The 20,166-nt window shown below is 36.9% G+C and overlaps 1 protein-coding gene across 1 annotated transcript in view; it reads right to left on the bottom strand.

Annotated features, from left to right (window-relative positions):
• Positions 1–20,166, bottom strand: part of LOC149806285 (uncharacterized) — a 478,750-nt gene that overhangs the window by 11,353 nt on the left and 447,231 nt on the right. The window contains exons 57-59 of the mRNA XM_089935589.1: positions 16,496–16,589; positions 8,874–9,035; positions 5,608–5,727 (exon numbers count right to left, since the gene is read on the bottom strand). Coding sequence (XP_089791715.1) covers positions 5,608–5,727; positions 8,874–9,035; positions 16,496–16,589 — 376 coding nt within the window. The remainder of the gene's footprint in view (positions 1–5,607; positions 5,728–8,873; positions 9,036–16,495; positions 16,590–20,166) is intronic.

The raw sequence follows: 20,166 nt of genomic DNA, 5'->3' as shown, positions 1-20,166 counted from the left end.
GTCAGCTTGGGAAAAACCAGGAAATTTGCAAACTTTTATCAGGAGCTTTGACTTCACATAGAGAAGATTTTCAATGAGAACAGCAAATTTTTTCACTATGATGTCTCTATTTGTCCCAATGAAGACCCAAAGCTTGGCTCACTATGCGAGTTGTTTTTGTCTTTTTATTTTATAATTTTTGTACAATTTCCAAGTCTGGAACATTATTTTGACTATGTCTTACAAGTTGATTTGCTACTTTAAAAGGGAGATTATGTTTGGCTACAAAGTTGGAAAACAATGTATCTGCACATATACTGTGACCCACATTTGACATAGATTCCATGAGCATGTATTTCAGTCAAGGCATATTTGTTGTCACATTTAATGAAACATGACTTTTTTGGTCATTTTTGCCACCAAAGATGATTTTAAGATCAACTTTATGGGAAGGGTAGAATGCATATTCATGTCCTTTGAACATGACTGCAACCACTCAAATTTTCATTTCCATCCGTCACTGAATTTAGGGCAATCTTTCAATTGCTTAGAATTTGATATTTTAGCATTGGAATATAGTACATGCTTAGACATCTCAACAAACTTTAAATACCAAGGCCAAAATGATCACATTTTATGCTGACTGAGCCCTTTAGTAATCCAACCATAATCAATTGATCTCCTTAATCATTCTGGAATTACTCCGACCACACAGTTTAACCTATGTCAGGAAACTTCAAAGACTAAAGCCAACTGACCCTGCTGACAGACCAAATTGACGCTAATTGTTTAATGATGCTTGAAATTAGCACAAAAATTGCCTTGCCCTGCTTGAGCCACTTCAGAGACAGTATTACAGTCAAGATACTAGACTGGAAGAATGGTGCACAAATTATGAAAATTTAAAAGAAAAACATAATCAGCTTGCATACACAGGAGATTCCTATGAGTGACAGAAGGGATAGGATACACCCCTAATCTCTGTAGGAAAATCCTCTCACAGAAAATTCCTTTATGGGATAAAATTTGTATTTTCTACAACTCTTTTCATTAGTATAAGTCAGAATTTCATATTTCATAACAATTATGTTAAAGCTGGATTGGTTGGCATCTAAGAAACACTTATGAAAACTGGTTGTAGCAACTAAACTATAATAAAATGAATGTGCTTTTTATGGTTAGATAAATTAGATGATAATCTCCGATACGTGCTTGAGGTTAGATACATCACATCATACGTATCTGAGGTCAGATACATCACATCATACGTGTTTGAGGTTAGATACATCAGATCATACATGTTTGAGGTTAGATACATCACATCATACGTGTTTGAGGTTAGATAAATCACATCATACGTGTTTGAGGTTAGATACATCACATCATACGTGTTTGAGGTTAGATACATCACATCATATATGTTTATAGTTAGAACCTTAATAAAGCAGGGGCTACTGTACAAGGTCTATAACCAAATGGCTTGGTGCAAAATGGCAGAACAGTCGGAGAATAAATCTCAAAAATCTATATAGACAGTTTAATAATGTCACATCTGGACTAGATTTTCAGAAAGTCTCAATAAAGTCCTTCAAGGGGACTGACGTTCTACTGTCCCAAAGAATTTCCAGGAATTCAAGCTAAAACCAATTGATTATATCACATTTGGTTAATCTATGGTTATAATTTATTAAACTTCCAATCAACTGTGCTGGAATTTAAAATTTTCCTATTCTCAATTTATCCTTGCATATATAAATCTAACAGCTAGCTTCACTAGCTTCTATCAACGCTGTTATATGAAATTTACATTTACATATGTATTATTCCTTGTACACTTTTCATAAAATAATAAGAAAGTGCTTAAGCTAAACTGTTATTTTAAAGTTATGATGGTTTTAGTGAAAAACTAGTAACATCTATTCTGACATTTCATGGCTGATATACAGGATATCATTTGATGAGCTGAGAGCCAGTATATTGAGAACCAGCTCAGCAATTAGAGCTTCAGTCCTAAATGAAAACCACATGAAATTCAAACTAAATGTGCATGTGGACTCTCAGTTTGTCCAGACAATCACAGCTCAGGTGGCAGAAAGGTGGACCCACAATAAAAAGAGAAAAAAATCAGTAATACAACTGCTGGTGTCTGTCCTTCTACCCTGAGGCAACAACAGACATATATCCAACAAAACCACATTCCAGACCATTGCCAACAGCAGTCTTATATCCAACAAATCACAGTCCAGACCATTGCCAACAGCAGTCCTATATCCAACAAATCACAATACAGACCATTGCCAACAAGAGTCCTATATCCAACAAATCACAGTACAGACTAATAGCAACAGCAGACTTATATCCAACAAACCAGTCCAGACCATTGCCAACAGCAGACATATATCCACAGTAAAGACCTTTGCCAACAGAAGACCTATTTCCAACAAATCACAATACAGACCATTGCCAACAGCAGACCTAACCAACAAAACCAGTCGAGACCATGCCAACATAACCTATATCAAACAAATCATAGTCCAGACCATTGCCAACAGCAGACCTATATTCAACATACCACAGCCCAGATCATTGCCAAAAAGCAGTCATATATTCCAACAATTCAGACCAGACCACTGCCAACAGGGGTCCTATATCCAACAAACCAGTCCAGACCATTGCCAACAGGAGTCCTATATCCAACAAACCATAGTCCAGACCACTGCCAACAGCAGTCCTATATTCAACAAACCATGGTCCAGTGCACTGCCAACAACAAAGCTAATCCCGAGATCAATCCAATACCCAAAGCAAACAAGTCCACTAGGGTCTAAGAAAGTCCACATGGCTAACATCTGCATAACAGCCACATGCAAGAACAACTGCCCAAGAAATCCTAGTCAGCAGAATGCCTCATGCTAATTTTTCTCCATTGCTTTTGATTGCATGTGTCCTAAAGTCAACTGTTTCATGGTTACTATTGCAAACAGCAGAGTTATATCCAACAAACCAGTCCAGACCATTGCCAACAGCTGTCCTATATTCCAACAATTCACAGTTCAGGCCACTGCCAACAGCAGACCTATCCAAAAAACCAGTCAAGACCATGCCAACATCAGACCTATATCCAACAAATCACAGCCCAGACCATTGCTAAAAAGCAGTCCAATATTCCAACAATTCAGACCAGACCATTGCCAACAGGAGTCCTATATCCAACAAACCAGTCCAAACCATTGCCAACAGAAGTCCTATATCCAACAAACCATAGTCCAGACCACTACCAACAGCAGTCCTATATTCCACAAACCACGGTCCAGTCCACTGCCAACAACAGAGCTAATCCTGAGGTCAACCCAGTACCCAAAGCAATCAAGTCCACTAGGGTCTAAGAAAGTCCACATGGCTAACAACTGCCCAAGAAATCCTAGTAATGGCTAACATCTGCCTAACAGCCAAATGCAAGAACAACTGCCCAAGAAATCCTAGTCAGCAGAATGCCTCATGCTAATTTTTCTCCATTGCTTTTGATTGCATGTGTCCTAAGCTCAACTGTTTCATGGTTTATCATTTGTTTGAAATGGCATTTAAAGAATTTTCCAATTTTAGTAATGATGGCCATATCTTATGGCAAATCAAAATAATTCTAGCATAAGTTTAACATCCATTAATACTAGAATGCTTCTGTCAAATTATGTCAAATTCAGCTGAGCAATTTTGGAGAAAAAGTCACTGTTAAGATTTATTTACTAGTAGCAGCTGCCATAGCTGATGGCAAATCTGCATGCAATATCTTTATAATAAGAAAGGTTTTTTATTCCAATGTGCTTTCTGTCAAGTTGGATCAAATTATATTCAGTGCTCTTTTCTTAAAATAATTTCAAATTTTTTCTGATTTTGATAACAGAGGCAATATTTGATGGTGAAATGGCATCATTCTGTACAAACCTGAGAGGTCTTCATGCTAGGGTGCTTGCTGTCATTTCAGTCACAATGACTGTGATCTTTGATCCTTTGACCCCAAAACGTACTGACCTCTTCTATATCTTAGGTACAAGTCCACAACAAACTCTGGTCATGGTATATGGTCTAGAACAGACGATATTATGAGAAAAAAAATTCTTCTATCACTCAAAAGGTTTCTCAGATTTCCTTACTTTTTGACCCCAAATCAATAGGATTCATCATTACTGCAAAAGCAAGCCATCCCCAAAGTTAGGTGAAGGCCCATGATATGGAACTACTCTTATTGTGCACAGTGCCCCTGCCCCTGACCTTTGAGTTTTTGAACCCAAATGGATAGAATTCTTCTTTACGAATGCATGCTGTTCAAAGTTTGCTCAAGGTTCATCTTATTGGTTGGAAAGAAGAAAAGAAAACAGATGGAAGGAAGGACAGACAATGTCCTAACAAGAGATGCTCTGTCTTAGGATGGGCATATACAAACCTAATATTATGACTATAACAAGAAATATAAGCCACTGTGTACATTTCCAAAAAGATTACACAATAACGTTCTGTCTTATGGCTTGCAAATAAAAAGGCCAAGTACAATGGGGAAGTGCACAAGTCAAATCGTATGTTGGATCAATGCTTGAGACAACCCAAAGATAACCCAACAGACCAAGTCCTTGACATCAAATAGGAATACAGTTTACTATACCACTGGAGTCATTACATATCATATCTTATGTTGGATCAATGCTGGAGACAAACCAAAGATAACCCGATAGACCAAGTACTTGATATCAAATAGGAATACCCTGTTTACTACACCACTGGAGTCATCACATGTCAAATTGTATGTTGGATCAATGCTGGAGACAACCCAAAGATAACCCAACTGACCAAGTCCTTGACATCAAATAGGAATACAGTTTACTATACCACTGGAGTCATTACATATCATATCTTATGTTGGATCAATGCTGGAGACAAACCAAAGATAACCCAATAGACCAAGTACTTGACATCAAATAGGAATACACTGTTTACTACACCACTGGAGTCATCACATGTCAAATTGTATGTTGGATCAATGCTGGAGACAACCCAAAGATAACAACAGACCAAGTCCTTGACATTAAATTTTCAAATAGGAATACACTGTTTACTATATCACTGGAGTTATCACTGCCCTGCTGGATTCTCACAATTTCAGCACAAGTGCTTTAATGGTCTCCTGAAAGCATTTTCTCTTCTTCAAGATTCTACTCTGGTATGTTGACCAAAAGGACCATCCAGGAATACTGCATGTCTGCATTCACCCATTTTACTACAGTCAATATATGTATGATGGTAACATATTATGCTTTGATACAGATCCTCAACACAGACTGACATTATGTACTTGTATCTCATAACTCCCAACATTTCATATTGACTCAGACAGTAGTTCATACCATCCTGACCCATTGTTGTCACTGTTACAGTAGCATATAGCAGACTTTCCATTGGGTATGAATTTCATACTGACTGACTTGAGTGGCTCTTACAGACATTAGTACATACCTGCCATGGTCTCACATCTTGGCCCATTGTTGTCACTGTTACAGTAACATATAGCAGACTTTCCACTGGGTATGAATTTCATACTGACTGACTTTAGTGGCTCTTACAGACATTAGTACATACCTGCCCTGGTCTCACATCTTGACCCTGTGTAGTCACTCTTGCAGTCACATGTAGCAGACTGTCCACTTGCTGTACAGTCTCCTCTATTATTGCAGTAACCTAGTTCTACCTCACAGAGTGCTGTAAATATGTACACAAACTGTCAGGTAAATATGTATGCAAACTGTCAGGTAAATATGTATGCAAACTGTCAGGTAAATATGTATAAAAGCTATCAGGTAAATATGTATACAAACAGTCAGGTAAATATATATATAAAGTGTCAGGTAAATATGTACACAAACTATCAGGTATATATGTATACAAACTGTCAGGTATATACATATACAAACTATCAGGTAAATATGTATACAAACTGTCAGGTAAATATGAATACAAATTGTCAGGTTTTACTTGCTGTTTTCATGGGGCTTGTTGGAGGGAGGGGCATGAGCAAAACTATTTCTATTGGTTGGCATTAGATGCAGAATTCAAACAGCCAACTAAATTAGATAATCTTATGTACCATTGCATGATCATATAGAGTATCATGTGTTCAGTCAATCCTCTGGTTTTTTTAAATGTACAGACAATGAATGTGGAGTTTCACTTCTCTGGCTTTTCAAAGGTACAATGGATTTTGAGTCTCGCATCAAACTTTTCTTATGGATCTGTGCTGGCCCACAACCACCCTAGTCACCACCCATTAATGACTACATCGTGCATTGTGCCCTTATGTTGTTCATGCGCATGGGGCTACCATGAGATAGGATATTTTTCCCCCAGTCGGATACTCATAGGCTATACTAATAATGTAAAGCTCATGTCCATTAAACACATTTCTTTTACAGTTTTAAATAGGAAAAATATAAGAATATTTTCTTTATGCTGGGGTCAGCCTAGCATTGATTTAATTAAGATGGCATCAGCCCAGAATACATTAGCATGCTGGGATCAGCCTAGCACATACTCTACTTTGGCTGGGATCAGCCCAGAGTACACTCGGATGCTGAGATCAGCCTAGCACAGATTTAACTTGAGCTGGGATCAGTCCACCACAGTCCACAGAAGTTGGGATCAGCCCAGATTACGCTTTGATGCTCGGATCAGCCTAGCACCAATTATCCTTGAGCTAGGATCAGCCCAGAATACACAATAAAGCTAGGATCAGCCTAGCATAGATTTACTTGAAGATGGGATCAGCCTAACACCAATTCTGCTTGAGCTGGTATCAGCCCAGAATACACTACTTGAGCTGGGATCAGCCTAGCACATTCCACAGAGGCTGGGGATCAGCCCATATTACACTTTAATGCTGGGACTAGCCTAGCACCAACTATCATTGAGCTGGGATCAGCCCAGAATATACTGTAATGCTGGGATCAGGGTAGTATAGATTTATTTGAAGATGGGATCAGTCCAGAATATACTCGAATGCTGGGATCAGCCTAACACCAATTGTACTTGAGCTGGGATCAGCCCTGTGCCTAGAATACACTATAATGCTGGGATCAGCCAAGCACTGATGTGGAATCAGTCTTTTATATTCAATCAGCTGCATTTTTTCCCAATTGGATACTCATAAGCTATACTAATAATGTAAAGGTCATTCCTGTTAAATACATTTCTTTACAGTTTTAAATAGGGCAAATATAAGAATATTTTCTTCATGCTGGGATCAGCCTAGCTCTATTCCTGGAATCTGGCATCAACCCAGAATATACTCTTATGTGGGGATCAGCCTAGCATAGATTTAGTTATGATGGGATCAGCCTAGAATACATTAGCATGCTAGGATCAGCCTAGCACATAGTCTACTTAAGCTGGGATCAGCCAATAATACACTTGAATGCTGAGATCATCCTAGCACAGATTTTACTTCAGCTGGGATCAGCCTAGCATCAATTTTACCTCAGCTGGGATCAGCCCAGAATATCCTGTAATGCTGGGATCAGCCTAGCACTGATTGGGAATCAGTCTTTTACATTCAGATTCTAGCCCATGAATAGCCCCCACAGAGACAGCCACACCCCTATCTAAGTGTTAGCCACTGACTAAGCCTTATAATTTGGCATTACATCATTTTACTACACCACCAATTCCTCCGTCAATGGTCATTAATAGACAAACCCCATTAGAAAACTGGCAATGTGTACCTACAATAACTCAAGATCATCAAGTTGTGCATAAACTAAAATTTAATAAATTATCATGATAAATATAACCATCCATTATATACATAAGTGTGAAATATAGAAAATTATTTGTTAAATATTTTTGAAACTTTGTCATTACTATATTTTTCAAATGGGAAGGATATATCCTTATATTTAAGAATGCTCCAGTGGCAAAGTGGTTCAAGCATCTGCCTTGGATGTAGGAGATTATGGGTTTGAACCCCAGCGGAGTCATAAAAAAGACTTTTAAAAATGGTATGAGCAGTGTCTTGCTTGGTGCTCAACATTAAAAGGTTTAAGTGTAAGGACTAGTCAGCCTGGTGTCAGTATAATGTGACTGGGTGGGACATGATGCAAAATGTCTGCGGCATGATGCACCACTATAAACTGCCACAATGCAGACATCATAGCGATACAACAAAATTTTTTAAAAGCTACATTAAAAATATAAATCAAACACACACACATATCCTTATATTTGACACTGTTCTAACCAGTCTGGGTTAAATTGTAAATTAGTTGCAACTTTTTGGGGTAATTTCTATAAGAAAAGGAATATATACACACCTGCCTCCACATTATATGTAGGTTTCTGAGTTATCAGGGCACATTAAAATGATGGAGTGGTGTATCTCTCTTTTACTGATATCTCTATTTCATTCTAATGCTAGATTAATATTTGTGAAATTTCATTAAAAATGATGTAACAGGTTTTTGGAATTGTTTTTTTTATAAAGATTGCCACTTCTAAGTAATAGCATCTATACTTGACAGTGGACTGACATCACAAGAACAGGCTCAAAAGTTCTTGATGTCATGGCACTTCCTGTAAAATTTGATAGAAATTAGTCAAACTGTTTTTCTAGAGAAATCAAAAATAGCAAATGTTGATGAAGAAACAAACACGACCCATAATCTTACTACCTGGTAATCTATTAGTAACTGATTCAGCCAAGAAATTAAGGGCAAGGTTGTACCTTGCTTTCACCTGTATCAACAGTAAATTTCATGCTGCTATTGTACATTCAGCTTGCATATATTAATTCTGTAAGCATTATGTGAAACATTGTAGACAAAGATATAATATGTATCTGATATTTAGATGCTTACATTTACACTGTGACACAGATGTCGATCCAGTTTGTTGTGTGAATGGTTTAGGCTCTACACATGGTATGCACTTGGTCTGTCCTGTCAGATTCTGGTATGTTCTACTTTCACACAGTACACAGATCCCTGCTAATTCTCCCTTGCTGCCAGCTGGACAGGACTCTATAGAAATTCAGTCAACATACATTTGTATCAAATGATATAAATTATATGACATTATTTTTAACATGAAGGTTTTTGGGGGGGGGGAGGAGGTGGGGGTAAAACTAATTTAATTATATGACACTTGTCACTACTGCCTTGCTTACCTCTTCAGGGATGCAACTCCCCTCATCCAAACTCACAATTCCATCCTTCAATTTGTATGATAAGGTCTAGAGTAAAATGAACAGAAAGAACACAGACCAGTTTGACCCCTACATCCTCATATTTTTCCTCTTTCACTTGGACCAAGACAAATTTAGGACATTAGAACTGTGTGGGAAGAGGGAATATTGCAGTGGTGACAGGTAAGTATTACCTAATTAAAATTAGTTTCACCCCAACCCTCAAAACTACATTTGAATAGCGGAAATCCACTGCTTGTAACCAATGTTATGCTGAATTTGCCAGGTTGATAGCCTCAAAATACTGGGACAGAATTTATGCACTTAATAAGGTTAAGTATGAGCATTCACTACCATAATCTGGCAGAAGGATGGGACATGGTGACAAAATCAGGCACAACGAGAAAATGCCTTTGCCTTAGTGTGCCAAAAACTGAAGGTAAAAGGAGCAGAAAGTAATGTGACCACCAACATACAGCCCTCATAACATCTTCCAGTGAAGAATGTGCACGATAGGCCTTAAGGCTCCAAATGTGTGAAGAAGCCCTTTGAAGAAGAGATTCTAGCATGGCATCAGTGCACAAGATACTGGTCTCTGTATCTCAGAATACTTGAAGATAGATTGACCAAATGGAAGACACTTCAAAAACATGAACCTATCACACAGAGCAGCCCTATAACCATTAATGGTTGGGACTGAGCAATCTCTCTCCTTAAGAAGGAAGAACATAAAGTTTTCCACTACAATTATGCGCCATGGGGAACAGCTAGGATCAACACATTTTCTATGGCACCAACCACAGAAGATTCTCCACTTTGCATTGTACATCTCAAAATTGGACTGCTTTCTAACCTGGAAAATGTAGTTAACTCTGCTCCAAAAATGGTCATGCCAGATTGACTGCTTGAAATGAGCCCTGTGTTGCTGTGGAGAAGAAGTCCCCTGTGTTGTTAAAACAGTCCTTCCTCTCTGGTATTCTCCAGGGTTCACCTATCAACAGGTAAAGATTGCTGAACCATAACCACTGCAGCCAGAGAGCAGCAACCAATATGAACCAGGCAGTGGAGGTCCTGATCTTGAGGAACATGTGGGGCAACATTCTGAAGGGTGGGAAGATGTAATTGTGTAATTGATCCAATATTACACTGAAGAGGTTCACAAACCAGGCCTACTGATCTTGGACTAGAGACAAAGGGGAGCTCGTTGTTCAGCCTTGTTGTGAAAAAATCCAGCAAGGGTTTTCCACACATCTGAACTGTGACTGCTACAAACATACTGAGATCATTATGTATCACCCTGGGCAGACTACCAGAATATTCTTTCCCATCGTTTTTCCTCCTTGGATGGTATTCATGATCAATCCCACGCAGGCACTGACTGCATTGGAATGATCATCAGGACTCGTAATATTCCTGCCTTATAATGGCATTGTTTCTGACACAGAGAAAAAATTCCCAATCCATCAGGGGATTGTAGAAATGAAATCTTGAAGAGTTTACTTATTTCAGGGAAGCCTATCGTAGCAATGAACAGTCACAATGAATAAATCTACGGTATTTGCAGAAGCTATTGCTAAAAGCAATTTAGCAAATATTTTGCAGGATATTTACCCATTTTCTCAGAAATTTGAAGTTATTGGATGTAACCCATGTGAAATATAGTATCACCATATGCTTAGAGCTTGCATAATACTCAGTGAAGGGTCATCTCAGCTTGTTTGGGCTCAATCCACGATGATATGTTCTTTATAGAACTTCAAAGACCTTTTCAGTGAAGTCGGAAATGGGGTATTTTTTCTGAGAATGATAATACATTTTATCATGTTTACTATCCAACCAGCTTTAAAGATATTGCAAAGGAGATAATAAAATGGTGATGGATACATCAGCACTATGAGAATGATTTTCGTTATTAGATAAAATGCTTGCTTGCATGTATAGGAAGTTCCATGGCACCGGGACACAATTAATGCAAAGCTGTCTGCCTTGGAAAATAATAACTCTGTTGCAAAACATGCCATTATGAGTACTGTAAAACAGCTATGCAAATATTATGTGATGGCCTAGGGACACAACCCTGCAGAGTAAAATCACGTAATCAACTTTGCCAGCCTTTTGGATCTATTGAGGAGTACTATCAAGCATGCAGAAATAAATCAAAACCACAAGCACCTGTAGCTGCCGAAGCACAAACAGATACAAAAACAAAACAATAAAACATACGTATGTGAAATAATAACCAGGATTGAAGTTATTTCAGTTTCTGATCCTGATAAAATAAAAATAAAAAGCAAGGCACTGACAAAATTTCCCAGTCAGAAAGACACTTCACCCTCCTCTTAGAATAAACATGCCTACTGTGCCACATCTAAAACATCTCGCAGGGCAGCATGGAATATACATACATACCAAGTCGTATATGAAAGGAAGACATCTGAATTATTGAGACCCATATCTGTATTGAATCCATCACCACCACCAGCTTACACTGCATTCATGCATGAACCTGTTGAAGATATTCATTACACATATGACGAGTGAAGTTCGTTCACTAATGATAAGTTCTGAAACAATCAAGACAATTCATGGGGAGATGCTCCACATGTAAATACAGCCCTCAGCGTTAACTCTATGATTACCATCTCATCCATGAAACCAGAATTCAGTGTGACTACTTCTGCACCTGTAACCACTGGTGAATTATGCACACTTGAAAGATCACACAAGCATCATTGCTTGTGTATTACAGTTGGCCTAATATCTGATCTCAATCGTTTGCTAGTTTACCTGCAAACAATTCATTTGTGTTTTCAGCAGACATTGGTGTGAACTGGCATACTAATGATCTTTTTGGGGGATATGACACAGAATCAATCAATGAAGAAATTCAATGAGGAAACAATTTGGTAATCGGCAAAGACTAAAATTTCTATATGTGCATGTAAGCCTACACTCAGTTCTGTTATTGCCATTGTTAGGTTTTAGGTTGGCCTGGCAACGTTTCAGAAGATTAACAGATTTTATGTATGGGATATCATGACATGCCTGAAATTGTGAGAATTACTTAATGCAGGATAATTGAACTTGTGATGCTGTCAGTGGAAGTTATAAAAGCAGGTCTGAAACAACAGGCATAGTTTTTCCAGGTTATATACTGTTTGGATTTTCACCAACCATGGAACCAGGTGAATTGATATTGATTATGTATCTGCTATGCCTTAATAATCAGCTGACACATATACGTTTTTTCCTTGTGGATGAAGATAGTTATTTGGTTGATCTGTGTGGTGAAACATTAAAGATACAACCGTACATTAGAATTCACCTGACATTTAATAATAATAATAATAATAATAATAATAACAACAACAGTCGTGCATGGATGCGTCTGACCTGTTCATGTAGTTAATGCAAGAAAACACGAGTACATGGCATATTAGGGAACTGGGCTTGGTGACATTGCTCATGGATTATGTATAGGTGCACCAAAACCCCTCAAAATAACCTTATCATTATATGCTGTGCCCATTGTTAATCAAATTACAATGTGAGTCATTGATAGTGTTAAAAGTGCCACTGTGGATCAATTAAAACAACAAGGCTCACTGGCATTTCAGTCACTTTGAGATCAATTATGGCAATTAGTAACATGAGCACCATCAAAGGCAGTTTCAATTACATTATGATCAATAGAATCAATGCTGCCTGCAATTACTAAATTTATTAATGAAGACACTCAACAGTGAATGTCAGGTTCATTAATTGCAAATCTGGCAATGAGGAGCAGACTTGGATGGTAAGTGGTATTAAAGAAAATCAATAATGTACAATATCAGTATCATTGGCCCAGTTCAAAGATAATTCTGATCCAGCATTTGATATGGGCACACACGTGTTAGTGGATCAAAGCAAGAGAGATTTTCTGTATTACCCATATAAAGCAAGGTTTCCCACTCAGGTAAAAAGAGAATTGCAAGTGCAAGACACATCTAGGTTTTTCTTCCATGTGAGGCATTCATGAAGTTGATGGAAAACTGGTTAAGAATGATGATACAGATTATCCTGCCAATACCACAGTGGAATCTGTTAACAATGGCATCATTGTGCTGTTTTACAGTGCATGTTACTCTATCGATGGAAAGAAAGGAAATCGAATCCATTTTGGACAATGCTGACATGGCCACAACAATTATTGGACTTACCAGATACAGTTATGATCACGTATGAACAGCTGGTCCAACAATGTTTATCAAGGATACATTTGATAATGTGGATTCTCAACAGTATACAATTATTGACCTAAACTACACACTAACCCAGATGTGGATGTACAAGCTGTAGTTGTAGGCCTTAATGTCACTTTTAATGATGGATTTGCTTGGTACAAAAGACAAGTTTGTGGAGCCTCACTACAATTTTTGCGGGCAATTCCTCTTGGTCACATACTTGGTTTTTGCAGAGGTGTTCGCAGGGTTATTTTGGAGCCACAGCCACATTACTCTATAAAAACAACAATTTGGTATTGTGCAGATGCTGCTGATGGTAGAGTTGTATTAGAAACAATAACATTGTGAATGCCTGTTCTAACCCCTTCACTTTATGTGTAATTATTTATGCAATCTGGAACTGTTTCAACATTGTCATTTCTCACACATAACACAGATGTACATCCACCATTGTGGGACAAGTTACTTGGCAGATAAGTATCCAAGGTGATCTTACTGCACCAAAACATGTTTCTGGCATCCCAACTTACAAATCGAGACACTGTCAAAACTCAAAGCAAAATGATAATTGATGATTTTTTTAGAAGGGATTGCGGTTTCATTTCAGTTAAAAGGTCAGCTAGAACCTTCTGAGAAAATTCAGCTTAACTTTGAAACCAATCATACTGTACATACATATTACAATCTAAAGTAATATATGGATTGGCATAAAAACACTGACACTGGTTTACAAATTTCCCAACATGACTTCATGACATTGTACAGAATTTATTACATTTCACTGGAACACCTTAAGCTGCTGTCCAGGCAATCTGTTGTTGACATGTATTTTCATGCATGTGTCCAGGCAATCCATTGCTGACATGTATTTTCATGCATGTGTCCAGGCATTCCATTGCTGACATGTATTTTCATACACGTGTCCAGGCAATCCATTGTTGACATGTATTTTCATGCATGTGTCCAGGCAATCTGTTGTTGACATGTATTTTCATGCATGTGTAGGTGTAGCTAGTGCTAATAACATAAGTTAAGCTGTGATATTTTCTGACAAGACCCTGTTGTTGGGGGTGCTGGTGGCTGAATGAGGGTGATTGATGTACCTATTGAAAATTCACAGAAATTCACAATTAAACTTGTTGCATATTTTATTAATAATGTCCTATCATGAAGTGAAAGTTGGTCTCACTCAAAATCAACTGGTGAAAATAAAACACACAATCAAATTTTGAAGGTTGCTCTAAAACTTTCTCCAACAAAATTAACTGGAAATGTCCCCATGTGCTTGACCCAAACAAAGCTTGCTTAGCTTAATGAAGCCAAACACAACACGACCTCACTGATATTAAAATTATCTAAGTAAGGGGTGACACAAATGCAAAAGACTAGTGGAATATTTCCATTCCTTGCAGCAATTAAAGAATTGTTGGCAGCAGTGGCTCCAGTGGTGTAAAAGATGCAGGGCTAGTGGCTGTCAGAACTGCATCAGGAGGCCATACAAAAAGATGAGGCCTTCGATTACTAGGCAAGAGTCATCAAGTACCCTCAGGCAAAGATCTCTGATTACCAGGTTGTGAAGATCACTCCATTGACCCGTCTGTTGACCAATCTTGATTTCCTTGTGATGGCAAAATCAGATATAGCAGTGTAATGGGTACACTGACAATAGTGATTGACTGCATGGTATATTGACAGCACGTATCTCAAAAGAAAATACTAAAGAAAGTTTCATATATACAGTAACAGTACCATTACTTGCCAGAGATGAATTTCAGTTCCAAGGACTCAACATTTATTCAGAAGACGACTTGACCATTTTTTGTATTTATGTTTAAAATTAGATTTTATCACTGTATATACATAATGGAATCTGACCACGGTGATGAGGTAGCAGAATTTACCAACTGAGTGTTGGACCAACTGGCAGAAGATGCTAACATTGAAAACAGTTTCACTGTCATTGAATATCTGCTTCAAACCCTCTTACGAAGCATCAAGTAGAAATTGCTATTTGGAATCACCCTGATGTACCACAACCAACTACAGGACAGTCTGGAATCATCACACATGCACATGAAAATGCCCAAGCATTATCTACAGATGCAAAACCTCTCTTGGGTTGTTTCTATGATGGCAAAGAAGCAGTTACCAAAGTATCCATCCCAGTTACGTTCACCATTTAATATTTTAAACCAATACTGACTTAGCTGAGAAAAGAAAGGTCTTGACTGTTATACAACAAAGCTGCACTTGTTTGGGTAACAGTTTTTGGGCAAAGACAATCATTAGATGTAAAAGGTTCTAGTGTGACTGGTGTGTTTCTTAACACACTATAGCCAGAGATTTATCCCTAAGGCAGATATTATTTTCTATCTGCATGACAACTGTGCCAGTAAAAAAAAAATAACTGGCAAAAGTGCATGTGTGTATTGTGCCTGTACATGATGATTAGACAGGAAAATATCTAACTGTTGTGCACCTACAAAAGCATTTTGTGTGTGTGTGTACATAAGCATTGTATGTGTGCATCTACAGAAGCTCACTGTGTGTATCTACATAAGCCCCATGTGTATCTACAGAAGCACTCTCTGTATCTAAAGAAGCATTGTGTGTGTATCTACATAAGCATTCTATGTGTGTATCTACATAAGCACTCTATGTGTACATCTACATAAGCACTCTTTGTGTGTATCTCATGAAACACTCTGTCTCTACAGAAGCACTGTGTGTGTATCTACATAAGCATTCTATCTATGTATCTACTGAAACATTCTGTGTGTTATATACAGAATGTGTGTCATGTATGGCTGCATGTACTCTCTCTGTGTCTACATAAGCACACAAACTGTACATGATGTATGGCTGTATGTACTCTGTATCTATCTACACATAATCTGTATGTAATGTATGCCTGTTAAGTTCTCTTTGTGTTTCTACAAGAACACTTGTATACTGTACTGATCTAACCAGTGTATGCAGATCTATATTTCTCATATAGAACAAAAAATTAACGAGCCATATCAACATATCTCATATAGAATATTAAACATTTTTATAGATCTATAAATACCACAGGAATTCAGGGTTGTATTAAGTTGCTGTCCTACATCACAGTTTATGGATTCCACTGGTACTGTTGTATTCTTCAAAGTCAATGCCAAACTCTGCAGAAGACAGAAGATGAAGACATCAAACTGTACGTTACCAATCTAAGCATTTATGTATCATTTAATTTATGCATTTTTTAATGTTTTACTGCCAATTACTTTTTCTGAACCGACTTATCTGTGATACTTTCAGAACAGTGAAATTCAAGTAAATTCTCAAGATCAGATTTCTTCCATAATGTTATCCATATGCATTGATATAGCGTCCTTTGAGTTCACTTTTACTACACACATGATATCTTCTTGATATGAGAAACTCCCTAATTGTATATGTAATTTCATGACCTGTAAAAACGTAAGAAGTGAATTGTTATTGTTACATTATATACTCACCATGTCAAACTTATTTTATGTACATAACTTCATTGTTTGGATACTCAAGTATTAAAAGACAGAATACCTATTTAACTGCTGTACTATGTCACTTTCACTAGGTGTTGTCTAGCAGTATTAAATTATACACTCCACCTCATCAATTGGTGATTGGACTTGCTTGTCTCAAATGTAAGCCATCCACAAATTTGGTCTGGATAAATGACACAGAACTCATTTTGCACAAAGCTGTTTTTCCTCTCAGTGACCTTTAGTTCTGAAACACTGACCCCAAAATTGATAGGTGTCTTCTTGACTCAAATGCAAATCATAATTAACATTTAGAGATAATTTGTAGTACATGACTTTTGTGAAAACTGATTCCTTCCTGAGACATTCTGACCTTGGACTTCTCATGTGCAAGCCATTTATAACATTAAGTCAAGGCATAGATCAGAACCTATAGAGTTTTGTGAAAATTGATTTTCCTTCTTTCAATAACTGAAATATTGACCTTTGACCTAAAAATGAATGGGTAATAATGAACTCAAAGAACCATATAGAAACCATTTTCTTTTTAAAGTCTCTGAGACCATGATTGTTAAACTTTTGATCCCAGAATAAAATAGGTATCTCGTATCTAATATGATTGTCACTAGTACAAATAAACGTATCATATGGAAAAGTTTTCCTTTCTCAAGTTCCCAAGTCCTTAGGAACCCAAAATAGATAGGTTTCTTCTTTAACCCAAAAACAAGTGACTTACAAAGTCTGGTAACTGTACATACTGGAATAAATCAAGTTATTCTGCTGAAACAAAAAAGGGAACAGAATAACAGACAGATAACCAGAAAACATGATACATACTGGTTTATGATGGTTTTTGTTAGTTCTAATGGCTTTCTCAACACGCTACTGGCCATATCCTGCCTGGGAATGGGAGTTAGGCGCCTTCACAGACTCAAAACATTAGTCAGTTTGGACTGGTTTCAGTGAGTGTCATACCCACGACCCTTTGATATAAATCTGACAAGCTACCAGTTTCCCCCAAATGGTGGGTGTATAAACCATTGGAATCTCTTTGAAGCTCATAAAGGTATATATATATATATATATATATATATATATATATATATATATATATATATATATATGATAATGCAATTCTTGTAAGGTTTTCATACTCTAATTATTTGGCATCATCTTTCAATAAAAATCATAATTACAGGTAATTGTATTTTTTCATACAAGTAAGAAAAAAAGACTGAAATTGTTGCAAAATTTCTTAATGTCGTTTTAACTGAATCAAGAAATGAAGTTCATGTTTCAAATAGCTTAAAAAATACAGTGTGACCCCACTAAAGCATACTCCATTATAAAACGTGTTTGGATATAACACAATTGTGGTGTGGCTTCTGAAATTTCATATACATGTATTTCTTCATATACAAAAAGAATTCTTTCTTAAAAGTACAAAAAATAAAAAGATTGTTATCATTTTGAAGAAACGATTGTATATGAATTCTAAAACAAGACGACTGTGGCATGGCTCCTGAAATTTTATATACACGTAGTTTTGTTCTTCAAAATACAAAATATAGTGTGGAAAACGTTTTATTCAGGGATTGCATTCTGACTCCACCAATGTCACTAATTGTGATTTTATTCCTTAATGGCGACAAAATATACCATCTGGAGATTGTTTTGTGTTACACTGTAAGCTGTTTAAACTTGTACATACAATCCTGGGTTTGGAGTGGAGAAATTCAGAGGCACAATGAAAGGAAGCTGGAAACTTGATATAAAATGTACTGGAATCAATCTATTGTTACATAACAAAATTGTTGTTCATATTGAGAAAGCATCTTAACAATAATCCACTTTTGCTGACATTTGACCTTAGTACTGTATGCTGTGATACACTGCAATAGTCATGCTACCAGAACCAGCTACAACTGACCAACCTTTGAAGGTAGGAACAGTAACTGCTAAAATCAACAAAACGATGGTTCATTCCTTTTTTTTTTAAAAATATCCACAGAAAAAATATTTTTGCTGAAATTTCAAAGAAAACCGATTACCTCTGAAGACAGATTGTTCTGTATAAATACTAAGCAAGCAAAAAAATAATTCCATCTTAATCAATGTTCTACAATAATTGATCTTGTAAACGCAAGAAGAAATGGGTTTGCGTTTAGTCCTCCAAAGCTGTCTTTTAGCAGTGACCTCAATAATACATGCACCCTTCATCAAGAAAGCCGACTACAAGCTTCAATAAAAACAAAGATCCTTTTATTCAAGGAAGTCAGCACCATACTTAAATAAAAGGAATGGAATCTGATGGACTGTTGAATTTTCCAAAGTGACCAGAACACATTTATTGCGCCATGAAAGTTTCTTTTTTGCAGGAAAAAGTTTATGCTTATAATTACTACCAATGGTGGCTTAAGAGGCAAATTAAATTTCCAATCTCTTGAAACCACAGGTATCAGGCTGTCAAGTTAACTGAAGAAGGGTATGTTGCAAAGATGTTTGGTAAACATTTTAGTTTCTTCATGTTTTACATTTTCCTATGAATAGCCTCATCCCCTGGGTAGCCTTGGCAAGATGATAACTGTCTCCAGCTGACCAAAATAAAGGCCAATTTAAGTAAATGCACATGCAGCATGTATAAAAAAACTATAGCCACGTGCTACTGGCAACAATATCGCAGTGAATTGTTTAGTGACAATTAGATAGAGATCAAATGATAACTACCATTTATTTATTATATATATCTTATATGTGGTTTCTAATGGGATGTGACTGATACATGAATTTTATAACATGTGATCTATAATTGAATTCATAGATTTTTTTAAATACATGTACAGTACTTAACAGATTATGGACTGTACTTCACAAATGTAAGTTGTCAATATACAAGTTTAGTTTCAGATAATTTTGTCTTCATTTATTCAAAAGCACTTTTTTTAGCACCTGTTTTTATTACCTCCCAATCTGGCCATTTCTTTTTGTACATGTATCATTTTCTTCAGCTGAGTTGTTTTGTTATAACATGGTTTGGAATATAAGACAACCAGGCTCTATGGACCCAACCACCGTGTTATAGTGGTCACACTGTATACTGATGTATAATTTTGATATATCTGATGAGCAATAGAATGTCTTGCTAAGCATGTGTTATAACTGGGGTTTAAGTTTGGTGTTATAACTGGGGTTTTAAGTTTGGTGCCATAATTGGGGTTTTGAGTTTGGTATT

This window comes from Sinohyriopsis cumingii, chromosome 2 (assembly GCF_028554795.1).
Source record: "Sinohyriopsis cumingii isolate HCF-2022 chromosome 2, ASM2855479v2, whole genome shotgun sequence".
Taxonomy (NCBI): Eukaryota; Metazoa; Mollusca; class Bivalvia; order Unionida; family Unionidae; genus Sinohyriopsis; species Sinohyriopsis cumingii.
This window is presented reverse-complemented; position numbering and strand designations above follow the sequence as displayed.